Source organism: Molossus molossus, unplaced genomic scaffold (assembly GCF_014108415.1).
Source record: "Molossus molossus isolate mMolMol1 unplaced genomic scaffold, mMolMol1.p scaffold_m16_p_1, whole genome shotgun sequence".
Classification (NCBI taxonomy): Eukaryota; Metazoa; Chordata; class Mammalia; order Chiroptera; family Molossidae; genus Molossus; species Molossus molossus.
The window spans coordinates 109054553-109068585 of NW_023425344.1; the positions used below are offsets into that span (position 1 = coordinate 109054553).

General features: G+C 37.1%; 1 protein-coding gene across 1 annotated transcript in view; it reads right to left on the reverse strand.

Moving 5' to 3' along the window:
* The window catches only part of MALRD1 (MAM and LDL receptor class A domain containing 1), a 594562-nt gene that overhangs the window by 167697 nt on the left and 412832 nt on the right, over nucleotides 1-14033 (reverse strand). The window contains 1 exon segment of the mRNA XM_036270540.1: nucleotides 7549-7706. Within this exon segment, the coding sequence (XP_036126433.1) occupies nucleotides 7549-7706 (158 nt within the window).

Genomic DNA, 14033 nt, shown 5'->3' on the forward strand with positions numbered 1-14033 from the left:
TTATTTAATAGGACCTGTCAGATTAAAATATGGGACACTGACATTATATTAAAAAAATCTTTAATCTACTCTCAAAAAGGGAAGAAATCACAAAAATACTTTGGTTCATTTTAACTACCGTTGTTACATATTACTTGTGTTACATCTTAGAAATGACTGCAATTGCAGCGTGTGTGGCTGTTGAGAACTACCATCCCAGTGCCTTGCTTTCTATATTTCTGCTTAAAAAATAGAAAATGCTCAATTTAGAGTATAATCTAGATCTTCTGAAAGTCTGTTCAGAGGGCAGAAATTTGCTAAGCATGCTCAACGACTCCTACACATCTCTACCGTTTATGCCCGGGGATATGACGTAGACGACCGTTTCCTCTCTTCAACACAATCTACTACTACTTTCAAAAACTTCTCTTGATAAGCTGTGTGCCCCCACTTCTGAAAGCAACGACTATGAACTTTCGCAGAAACAAGAATGAAACGAACCTGGTTAGTCTTGAACATCACTGAAAATACACTTTTAAAAGAGAGTAAAATTATAGACAGAACATAATAGTGCCTCTCAATAGCTCTCATAACATCACAAAAATGCATTTTAAATTTAAACATTAATAATATGAAGAATAAAACAAAATGTGTAAATTGCCTTAAGAATATGGCATATAAATGAGTGCCTATTTAATTTTTAATACATATTTTTATAAATGTAACTTACATATTTTCAACGTTTTCTTTTGAAGCTTAACATTTTTATCAGTTTTCTCAGGTTTTTTTTCAATCCTCACCTGAGGGTATGCTTTTATTGATTTAGAGAGGGAAGATGGTAGAGAAAGGGAGAAAAATAATGATGGGAAAGAGAAACCTCAATGAGTTGCCCCACCCCACCAAGTACACTCCCTGACTGGGGATTGAACCTGCAACCTAGGTATGTGTTTGGGAAACAAACCCATGACCTTTTGGTGTATGGAACGACACTCCAACCAGCTGAGCCACCTGGTCAGGGCTATAAGTTTTCTTTTTACTCAACATCTACCTGGAGGAATTTATGCTGCACAAGTGATATTACAAAATGGGCCAGATTATGATCTATGTGGTAACATCTCAAGGTAATAACCAGAGCCTTTTGAACCACTTGTAAACAGAGGTAATCATTTTGTCATCCTTCACTGCACCAAATGGTAAAGGATGCCCCAATTAAGTGAATACATATCTACCATTTATCTTCTCTATTACTAGGAACTGTTTCTGCACCATATTTGATCAATTTATCATTCAGTTATCCATCATGATCATATGGGTGGTAAAGGTGCTGATTGGTATATCAAATGTCCTTTCTAGGCTATCTTGAAGTCCCTGGCCATTGCTGGTGCAGCATCACTCTGCACCACGCCCCAGCAGGCTCACGCTCATTTTGCATTTAAGAAACAAGGCTCCGCCCTGGTTCAGTTGGTTGGAACGCTGTCCCGTACGATGAAAGGTCATGGGTTTGATTGTCATTCAGTTGGTCAGGGCACATACCTTGGTTGCAAGTTTGGTTCCCAGTGGGGGCACATACAAGAGGCAACTCACCTCTCTTTCTCCCTTCTCTCTCTCTCAAATCAATGAACACATCATCCTCTGGTGAGGACTGAAAAAAAATTAAAAAAGAAGAAACAAGGTTGAATGTGGTGCGACTCTTCCTCCTCTGCCAAACTTCTTATTCTGAAGCTCGGGTCTGGGAGCATCACAGGGTATAAATACAATTTCCTCCTGCATAGCACGCAGAAGGTGACCCCCTCAAAGGTCTGACTCTTCTAATACGACATCTGTAAGTCGAATGACAAACTCAAGAGGTCCAAAACTGACCAGAGGAGGCCTTAATCGGTTGGACAAGCAGTGTTGGTGGCTCTTACCCCCGAACTGCTCATTCAACAGTTAATCATGAAATGCAGCAGAACACGAGGATTAAATGGTATGTCACATGGGCGATTATAGGTAAAACAAATACCTACAGCACCCACTCACCACCTCACACGCGCTACACATGGGGGTCTATCTCACTATTACTATTTAAATGACCACTATGCCGTTTTATTTTTTTGTAAAATGTCCAATTCAAACTTAAATTATTCTGAAAACTACCATGCGTAGAATGTAAAATATAGAAAGTACCTTTTAAAGAACTAGGTTTCAACAACTCTTGGTAGAAAATAAGGGATGAATTTGAATAATAAAAATAAAGAAAATAAAAAAGTACCATAAAAGAATGACCTAGTTCTGAGAGGCAGTAAAGCAGACGGGAGCCCGTGGCTCCGGGGACACCCAGACCTGCCACCTCCAGCTCTGTGACCTTGGACAAGTTCCAGAAGCTTCCCCTATCTCATCATCCTCATCTGTTAAAATGTACATAATATTCGTGCTTGCCTCGTTGGGTGATGCAGAACACTTTACACAGTGCATTGCATACAGTAACCACCTGAGGCTGTTCTCTGCTGTTTTCTCTCCGCTCTCGCTGTCCTCCTAAACATCACCCTGAAACCAACAAAACCCACAAGCACCAGACCACAGCAATAATGACGTCCAGAATGGAACAATTACAGGCTACATTCCATAGGTTTTGGCAGAAATTATTTAGGTCTAAGAATTCCTAACTCTATTTCAACAGGCCGGCTAACTGTCCTCAGATATGAACAGTAACCTTCTAGAAAACCCTTTAGGTGCACGAATTCACCTGTTATTACTGAACACATATTTAGATAGTTGGTCTTTTTTTTTTTTTTCTTCCGAGCATTTAAAAATTTCTATAAGTTACAAAAAAATGTTATAAAAGTACAAATTATTCAAGTTACCTACCTTCTTCTTTGTATCTTTAAGCAATGAGTCTGGAGTAATTAAAGGACATTAGTCATTTTTTACAGAAATACTTTTCTCCTGTGTCAAACTTGACCTTTTTCCATAGACATTAAGTAACTCACGTGAGTTGACATTGAATATCGAAACAAGCTAATATATAATCTCATGGGAAATTAATTTGGTTCACTGAGGGCTCTTTTGGCAATGTGGATCAGAAGGTAACCGGCATCATTTTAAGGAGTGCTTTTCATTTTATGTGTGCGATGGTAGAACATAGAAAGAAACTGATGTAGAAAATAAAATATGTATTAGCATTGCTCTATAATTTCCTGAGCCTTTGAATCAAAGGATACTGATACTTGTATGAACATTTTATTATTCTGAATATTACTCATTTACCATCAGTCTTCCCTTAACCATCAAACATTGGCCTTCTTTATGCAACACTCTACTTTGCAGGCTGGGATCAATCTGAAGTGTTTGGCTTTTTATCTCCCAAATTAATAGAAAGATCATATTTGAATTTCACTTTGATCTCATCAATCCTACAAGTCTTCTTTGACTGTTAGCTTTCTATGATGCCCTTCATTAATATACTAATATAATCAAAGCATGCTTTATTTAGAAAATAATCTTAATATGCCAGTGAAGATCCAAGTCTTGCTCATTATGTAGAAATCGCTTGACAGTTTACCCTTTTTCTTCACTTTAGACCAATCCCTATCGTCTCTGCCCGAACTCCTGGAAATCATCTCGTCTCCCCGTTTCACTTCACGTCTGGCCTCCCCCTGCCCACCAGCACCCACCCCTTCTCCTTACAGCATCCAGATGGACCTTCTAAATTTTCAAATAAAGTTATATTATTCCACAGTTTAACATTCTCTGCTATGGCTTGAATGTTTGTGTCCGTCTCCCCATCTTCATATAGTGAAGCCTTAATAACCAGCTTTAGCTTGTGGAGGCGGAGCCCTGGAGAGGTAAATTGGTTCTGAGGGTGAAGACCCCATGAATGAAATTAATGTCCTTATAAAAAGAGGCCCCAGAGAGATGATGATCCCTCTGAGCTTGGTGAGTGCAGAGTGAGAAGGTGGCCACCTGCAAAAGAGGAAGAGGGTCTACAACAGAAACCGAATTAGTAGTTACCTTGATCCTAGGCTCTTCAGCACCCAGGAGATGTACATTTCTGTTGTCTAAGCCACCTAGACCTTGGTAATCTGTTATAGGTGCCCAAGCGGATCAAGACACTCTCCAATGACTCCACATGGTTCTTAGAATAAAATCTAATCTCCTCACCATCCCCATTAGGCCTGCATGAGCTGACCCTTGCCCGTTTGATCTCTCTCTCTCTCTTGCTTATTTGGTTCCAGCTATTCTGACCCTCAAATTCCTTCCAACTTTGCAGATTTTCATCAGCTTGCTCCCTCTGCCTAGAACAGTCTTACTCCAGATATTCACAAGGCTGGTTCCTTCTTGTTTTTCCAATCTAACTTTAAGCATTGTCTTTCTCCAGAGGATACACCCTCCGCAGACTGGAAGTCATTATTTATCACCGAAAACTGTCTTACTTGCTTCAAGGTATTGCATCACAAAATGAAGTTTTTATATTTGTATTTTAATTTGTTTTCCTTCTTCTCCTACTAGAGGGTAGATTTTAATAAGTTAATATAAGGAGGACAAATTTAAACTGACTGGTGCTGACTCAGAATTTTTCATTGTTCTGCAAGTTAATATCTTAAACGATTTGTGTTTTCTTTCGGTTGGACACTAATATCAGATGGGACAAGCTAGAAAATATAAACTACTCTAACATGTTTCAAAAATAGAGAAAACTTATAACAGAAAATTGGTTACAAAATTTATTGAAGAGATGAAAAACCACCAAGGAATTTATGAGACAATAGATTAGTAAGTAGAGGAAGATGTTTCCTCCTTTAAAACTGGAGGGACAAAGGAAAGTAGTCACCAAAACTGAGTTGCTAGAAGTGAGAATTTGGCAGGCTTACTTGCTAGAAGTTGGAATTAAGAAACCAGGGCCTATCTGAGGGAATCTGAGTTACAGATGAGGTGCAGTTAGAAACTCGGCCAAAAGATGGAGAGGAGGCAGGCTTTTCTCCTCTTCCTGCCCTGAGGTCTTTGGCCAGTGCCTTCCATTGGCCAATCTTACCCAGGAAGGCAAAGAGCAAAGGAGCCTGGGAAGTGGAGTTCTCTGGGATACGGAGCAGAGCACAGATGGGCAGGTAAGACACAGTACCTAATATAATTTCATAAAATGTGTGCTGGCAAGAAAGCACACTACTGTAATCTCTTTTAGGAGAGCCCTGCTATTTATAGTGCCTCACAAACCTTCTGACATGAAACCTCACCCTAGGTATTTTCTTTGCCATAACCTTTCTAAAGGATGTATATAATCACCGTCAGAAGTAGTTTCAGATTAGCACAGTTATATTCTACCATGTGCTCCAGAAGCACATTTACTCTTTATTAACTCAAGAAGTCAGCTGTTTGTGGCACTTCCTATAATGTGTCTCAGCCTTTCCAATGGTCAAGACCCTTCAGATAGTCATAGTTTTCTTTTCCTTATTTCTCATAGAAAGGCAATACATGTTAATGTAGAAAAATTATAAAAATAAATAAGAGTAAAATTAATAAAAAAATCTTTTTGCTCCACCGTCTAATTAAACCATTTTATATGTTTTTATATATTCTTTTTCATGTATATAGATATATAGGTACATATTTATATATACATACATATATATACATATATATATATACCCACATACACACACACACACATACTCAAAATTAGATATATGGTTTAAATGGTATTCTAAAATGTATATTTCTTTTTTTTTTTTTTTTATCCTCACCCGAGGACATTTTCCCATTTTTTTGTTCAGGTAGAGTGGGAGGGAGAGAGAGGAACAGAGAGAGAGAGAGAAACATCGATGTGAAAGGAACACATCGAGTGGCTGCCACCCGCACGACCGACCAGGGCCAGGGACAAACTGCAACCGAGGTACGCGCCCTTAGCGGGAACCGAACCCGGGTCTCTCAGGACCGCAGGCCGACGCTCTAACCACTGAGCCAAACTGGCCAGGGCTAAAATGTATATTTCTTAATATCTGCTTTAGTTACTAATAAAACATAAGCACTTCTCTTTATCACTAATTATTCATTCACATAATTAATTTTTCCATAGTTTTTAATAGTGAAAGTGAATGTACTGTATTTCACCAATTCCTAACATCTGGCATTCAGATGATTTTAAATATTTACTATTATAAACAACAGTGAGAGTTAAAAAACTTCATAAATAAAACAGCATGTGTATTTATGTCTATCTTAATTTTCTTTTTTTATATCCTCACCAGAGGATAAATCTATCTGATTTATCTTCAGATAGAGTGTGAGGGAGGGAGGGGGAGAGAGAGAGAGAGAGAGAGAAAGAAACATTGATTGGGACACATTGGGACACATCGATTGGTTGCCTCCTGCACAACCCTGACCGGGGCCAGAGACTAAACCGCAACCGAGGAACATGCCCCTGACCCGACTCTTTGGTCTGCAGGCCAATGCTCTTACCACTGAACCAAAGCAGCCAGGGCTATTATTTTCTTCTAACTCTAGATGCAGAATGTTTGGGTAAATGATCCAAAAATTACAAAGCTTTCAATTGACAAAATGATCTTCAACAAATCATCAAACAAGTGTTGGCGAGGGTGTGGAGAACAGGGGACTCTAGTACACTGCTGGTGGGAATGCAGACTGGTGCAGCCACTATGGAAAACAATATGGTGTTACCTCAAAAAATTAAAATTGAATTTCCATTTGACCCAGTAATCCCATTTCTAGGAATATACCCCAAGAAGCCTGAAACACTAATCAGAAAGAATATATGTACCCCCATGTTCATAACAGCACTATTTACAAGAGCTAAGATCTGGAAACAGCCCAAGTGTCCATCAGTAGACGAATGGATAAAAAAGCAGTGGTACATGTACACAATGGAGTACTATGCAGCTGTAAGAAAGAAAGATCTCTTATCCTTTGAGGCAACATGGAGGGACCTGAAGAATATTATCTTAAGCAAAACAAGCCAAGCAGAAAAAGACAAATACCACATGATTTTACTTATTTGTGGAATATAATAAACATAACAGTCTGAGGAATAGGGTAGACCCAGAGACGTGAAAGTGGGGTACAGACTGACAACCCTCAGAAGAGGGGGTGGTGGGGGAAAGGAAGAGATAAACCACAGAATTTATATGCATGTACGCATAACCAATGGACATGGACAACAAAGCTGGGGACGGGGTGGGGGGGATGGGGAGCAGAGTGTCAATAGGGTAAAAAAGGAGAAACATCTGTAACAAAAAATAAATAAATACAAATGAAAAGAAACCAAACCTGCTGATGCCTTAATCTTGAATCTGGCCTCCAGAACTGTGAGAAAATAAATGGCTGATGTTTAAGCCTCCAAAAAAACAAACAAACAAAAAAAAACAACAGAACAACAAAAAGAGAACAATCTGTCCACCAAACTTCCCTGTTATAACTACAGACAATTCTCACAGGTGCACCATGTGTTGAAAACCCTGCCCTCGTGGACACAGTAAGACATGGCACTGATAGACCAACCCAGAGATAACCAGAAAGGAAAATGCTTAAACACATGCTGTGAAGATTTTAGTGCAAGACCAATCTGCCTTCCTTTTGTACCTTTAATATGCCCCCACCCTGGGGGTCAATCGTGTAGAACCAGAACCGAACAGCACACATTCCGAGGCTTGCCGGGAAGTACTGGGAAGTAGTGATTCTTGCCGTGTAGCCTTCTTTGGGGCCAGATGAGTTGACATACAGGAAGTGCTGTCCACTACCTTGAAATAAACAAATATAACCATTTTTAGTGAAACGATATATTTTATAGCATGAGGCAGAATGTATTCATGGCATGTACAAAGGTCATGTTTCCCCAAACACACACACACACACACACACACACACCTCATTTACTTTTTGTGAGTTATATATCAATAACATTTAATTCTTTGAACAATAAAAAGTGTAATTATGATTATGTGATTCACAAAATTCACCGGGGAATGTGACTCATGCATAACACAATCAAATGTTGGTGTTTCTCCCAATTTGTGAGAACTGTCAGTTTCAAGTAAACAGATTATTTCGTCTGCTGCATGGAGCAGGGATTGGGGGTTGACTGGTGTTGTATCTCAGTTCGGTTGTTCTGATTCACACACTGACCACGGTAGTAGCGAATGGTCGTAACTGCAAAGTGAAATGTAATTCTCAAAGCCATTACGTTATTTTTTCTGACCAATAAATCGCTTCTGCTCTCTGCAATGGCATTATGGCATGAATATGTGAGCGCTCTCCATTTAAACACAGCTGGATTTTCTTTTCCTGTAGACATCATCAAAATTCATCATGCCTCCTATTCCCTTTTCAGCTTTTACTGGGAGAGAATAAAATATATATACTACCCTAACCTTAATATATGTACTAACACACACACACAGAGTTGGAGGTTAAATATTTATTTGTAGTTCTAAATTGAGGCTATTATAATTTTTTCTAATTGTAAGTGTTATTTTTTCGCTGTGGTATTGTTGCCGAAATATATTTTTTAACTCATTAATTGTGAGTTAATAGTACAAGAGGCTTTTTTTATGAAGCTTTCTTTTTTAATAGTAATTTTTTAAATTAATTTTATTGGGGTACCATTGGTTAATTGCATTATATAAGTTTCATGTGTACAACTTTATAATACATCATCTGTATATTCCATGGTGTGTTCACAACCCAGAGTCTAGTCTTCTGTCACCATATGGTTGACCCTTTTACTCTCTTCATCCTCTCCCTGCCCCCAACAACTGTCCGTGTCTGTGCATTTGTTTGGTTTGTTCATTTGTTCCTTTTTAAAATGTACACCTTGCATTTATTTATTTAGATTTCTACCTAAGTATTTCTCTCATTTTTTGTTGTTAATGTAAATGTCATTTTGTAAATTTAATTTTATTTTTTCCATCACCAAGTATCTCCTCTGTGCCCTCTTCTACCTCCACCAATCCCCCTCCACCCCCACAAATTTCTCATTTCAAATTCCAATTGCTCATTGCTGGTACAAAACAAAACAAAGAACTGACCTTTACATCTTAACCTTGTATTCTGAAACATTGCTATAACTGCTTACTAGTTCCAAGAGTTTTTTGTTGCATCATTGAGAATTTTTATATAGATAATAACATTATATGCAAAACATAAAATTTTATTTATTTCTTCCCAATCTGTAAGTCTTCTATGACTCTGTTTATGTTTTGTTCATTTATTTATTTATTTTTTTAGAGTCCACTCATAACTGAAATCATATGGTATTGCCTCTTTCTGTCTTAGTTCATTTGGCATAATACCCTCTAGGTTCATCCATGCTGTTGTAAATGCTAAGATTTCATTCTTTTTTATGGCTGAATAATATTACATTGTATATATGTAGCACATTGTCTTTATTCAATCATCTATTGATGGACACTTGGGCTGCTCTCATCTCGTGGTTATTGTAAACAATGCTGCAATGAACACTGGGATGCATGTATCTCTTCATATTGGTGTTTTGAATGTTTTCGGATAAATACCCAGAAGTGGAATCGCTGGATCATAATGTAGTGCTATTTTCAATTTTTTGAGGAAACTCCACATTCTTTTCCATGGTGGCTGCACCAATTTGCAATCCCACCAACAGTACACAAAGGTTCCCTTTTTTCCACATCCTCACCAACATTGTTGTTTGTTGATGATGATAGTCATTCTGACAGATGCGAGGTGATATCTCATTGTGGTTTTAATTTGCATTTCCCTGATGTGTGACATTGAGCATTTTTTCATATGACTTTTAGCATTCTGTATGTTCTTTCTAGAGAAATATCTATTCAGGTCCTTTTTTTTTAGAGAGAGAGTGAAAAGGAGGGAGGGAGAGGGGGAGAGAGAGAGAGAAGCGCTGATGTGAGAGACAAACATCAATTGGTTGCCTCCAGCCTGCAACCCAAGTACCTTGACCAAGAATGAATATGTGGCCCTTTGATGTGAGGGCTGACACTCGAACCACTGAGCAACACTGGCCAGGGCATTTGCCCATTTTTAATTGGATTGTTTGGTTTTTTATGTTAATTTTATGAGTACTTTATAAATTTTGAATGTTAACCCCTTATTGGATGTATAGTTGGCAAATATCTTCCACCATTATGTAGGTTGTCTTTTCATTCTGTTGATGGTTTCCTTTGCTGTGCAACAAAACTTTTCAGTTTGATGCAATTCCATTTGTTTATTTTTTCTTTTGTTTCCCTTACCCTAGGAGATACATCAGAAAAAAAATATTACTACAAGAAGTGTCTGAGATTTTACTATCTATGTTTTCTTCTCAGATTTTTATGATTTAGAGTCTAAGATTTAAGTCTTTAATCAATTTTGAGTTTATTCTCATATATGGTGTAAGTTGGTGGTTTAGTTTCACTTTTTGTCTGGTATCTGTCCAGTTTTCTTAACACTATTTATTGAAGAGAATATCTTTTTGCCTCCTTTGTCATAGATTAATTGATCACATAGGAGTTGGTTGATTTCTGGGTTCTCTATTCTGTTCCATTGATCTATATGTCTGTTTTTATGCCAGTACCATACTGTTTGGATCACTACGAACTAGTAATATAGTTTGATATCAGGTAGTATGATTCCTCCAACTTTAGTTCTTCTTTTTCAAGATTTGGCTACTCGGGGTCTTTTTTGGCTCTGTGTAAATTTTAGGATTATTTGGTCCAGTTCTGTGAAAAATGCCATTGGTATTCAGAAAAGGATTGCATTGAATCTATAGGTTGCTTTGGGTATTATAAATATTTTAATGATGCTGTAATTCTTCCTATTCGTGAGCAGAAAATATGCTTACATCTATTTGTAGCTTCTTCAACTTCTTTCTTCAATGTGTTATAACTTTCTGAATACAGTTCTTTTATCTCCTTGGTTAAATTTATTCCTAGTATGTTTGTTTGTTTGTTTCCAGCCCTCAGAGGATATGTTTTCCATTGATTTTTAGATAGAGTGGAAAGGAGTGAGGGGGGAAGAGAGAGAGAGAGAGAGAGAGAGAGAGAGAGAGACATTAATTGGCTGTCTCCCGTACATGCCCCAACCACGGCTGGGTATCGAACCTGCAACTCAGGCATGTTCTCTCCACCAGGAATTGAACACATGACCCTTTAGTGTGTGGATCTATGCCCTAACCACTGAGCAACACTGGCCAGGGCAACCTGGGTATTTTTTTTATGCAATTGTAAGTGATATTGTTTTCTTAATTTCTGTTTCTGAGAGTTTTTTATTGGTGTATAAAAATGCAACCTAATTCTGAATATTAATTTTATATCCTGTTACTTTACTGAATTCATTTTTCAGTTCTAATACTTCTTTTGGTGGAATCTTTAGGATTCAGTATATACAGTAACATGTCGTCTACAAATAATGACTTTTTCCCTCCCATTCCAATTTAGATGCCTTTTATTTATTTATCTGTGCCTGATTACTGTGGTTAGGATTTACAATACTATGTAGAATGAAAGTGGTGAGAGTGGACAACCTTGTCTTGTTCCTGATTTAAAAGAACACACTTAGTTTTTCTGTTGAGTATGATGTTAGCTGTGTACTTGTCATATGTAGCTTTTATTATATTGAGGTATGTTCCTTCTAGTCCCAATTTGCTGAGCGCTTTTATCGTAAGTAGGTGCTGGATTATATCAAATGCTTTCCTGCATCTATTGTTATGGTCATGTGACTTTTATCATTTATTTGGTTTGTGTGGTGTGTCGCATTAATTGGTTTGCGGGCATTGAATTGATATTGCATCCCAAGAATAAGTCTCACCTGGTCATGATGTTTGATCTTTTTAACATATTGCTGAAACTAGATTTGCTAATAATGGGTTGAGGAATTTAACATCTATGTTCATCAGGGATATTGGCCTGTAATTTTCCTTTTTTGTAATGTCTTTGTCTTGTTTTGAAATCAAAGTAAAGCTGGACTTATAAAATGAGTTTGGAAGCCTTCGTTCCTCTTGAATCTTTTGGAGTAGTTTGAGAAGGATGGGTGTTAATTCTCCTTTGAATGTTTGGTAAAATTCACCTGTGAAGCCATCTAATTCAGGACTTTTTTGTTGGAGGTTTTTAATTACTGATTCTATTTGGTTAGTAGTTGTCTGGCTATTCAGATATTTTGTTTCTTCTTGACTCAGTCATGGAAGATTGTATGTTTCTAGTAATTTATTTCATATATAAATATCTACTATTACTTCCTACTGGAGAGTAAGACTATTCAACACTGACCAGTTTCTCAAACCTTGCAATTGGATTGAATGCCTTCACTTCCTATTCCAAATTTCCTGTATATTTTCCCCAGTATTTACTTTTATTATATTAACTACTAAAAACCAGTTTAGCAAAGATATGATATCATTGCAAGAAATGTAGGACAATCTAATATTTGCATTTTAGGACTATATTATGAAATTCAATTTAAAAACATATAAATCCACTGGGTATAATAATAATCCATCATTTCACTGAAGCCTATCTACTTCAGTAAAAGATAAACAATGTTATGTAGAGCTCCACATCAAAGCTAGCAATTTCAATGATTAGTTAGGGGACTCTAGGTGAGTTTTCAAAATATAACCCACCTAACCTCTTCTAATTTGAATATTTAATTTTGGTCTTATAAAATCCTACAGTTCAACACTAAAATCAGCAAATTAATTCCTGGGTGATATATTAATGCATGCAAATGTGAAATTTTATCCATTTAAAAATTTAAGAATGCAAAACCAAGCCTGGCAATTTAGAAGCCACCATTGCAAAGTTGCTCTTTGGGGATATTTGATTTTGGAACTCTAGCACATCTAAATTTGACTTCATAAGAAAGAAAGACTTGTTGCAATGCCGTATTTTTACTTGAGAATCATAAAGGTGAGAAGTGGCTTAGCCTCTTAAAATTATTAATAGAAATATATAAATTATCCAGATACCATCACAAATTTATAAAAACTTACATTGAATTATATTTTCAGAAATAGACTTATTCTTTACCAGATTAGACCCACTTTGTAACATTTATAAACTTTCAGTTGCTTCACTGAGAATTGCCTATTTTTATAACCAGCAAAATCCTTGGAGAAGGGTGCTCTAGCATCCCACACCATGTTAAAAAAATTTTTAAAGCAGATAACAAAGCTTAAAAGTCTCAACTGCCACAGCATATTTAGAATTTAATAGTAAGTCATTAAACCAGTTCCCTTTATTTACATGTGACTCTGTAATGATTGACAATATGCATGTGCAAATTTTTTTTTTTTTGGTTTGATTTTGGACTGTTTTACAGCTTTCTGTTGGCTATTTTAAAAGTCATTTAACTCTCATATATAGATCTGATGCATTCAATTAAGTTTGTAAAAATTTCTCAAATACTACTAGATATATTACTCTGAAATGTGGGCATTAAATATGTCTGAGTTTATTTCTCTCCACACTCTCTGCCTTCTCATCTTTTCTGTACACTTTCAGTTTAATACTTTAGTTTTGCTTGTAGTTTTTAAGATTATAAGTTTTAAATATTCTTAGGGTACAGATCTTATATTTCACATACTAGTTAAAATCAAGCACCGAATGGAAGTTTCTCAGCAATATTCCATTTTTACCTTAATAACTCTTTAAAGAATTGCACGCATCTTTGAAAACTGGGACCTACTTAGTGTCTAATCATGTAAATTCAGCTTCAAAATGTACTGTGTTCAAATCACCATTGTGACTTGACACTGAAATGCCAAATGTGGAGCCAAAGTCACAACCCATCCCCCTGCTTCACGAACACTGTTTTTCTGTTGGGTGTTGGTCGATAGGAACTATTCTAGCTTGTCTTTTAAATGTTATTAGCTACAATCTTGAGTTTTGAAAATGTCCCCCTGAGCCCTGACCGGTTTGGCTCAGCAGTTAGTGTGTCGGTCCATAGACCAGTGAGTCTCGAGTTTGATTCTGGTCAAGGGCACGTACCTCGGTTGTGGTTCATCCTTGGCCCTGGTCGGGGTCATGTGGGAGGCAGCCAGTTGGTGTGTCCCTCTCATGTCGATGTTTCTCTCTCTCTCTCTCTCTCTCTCCTTCCTA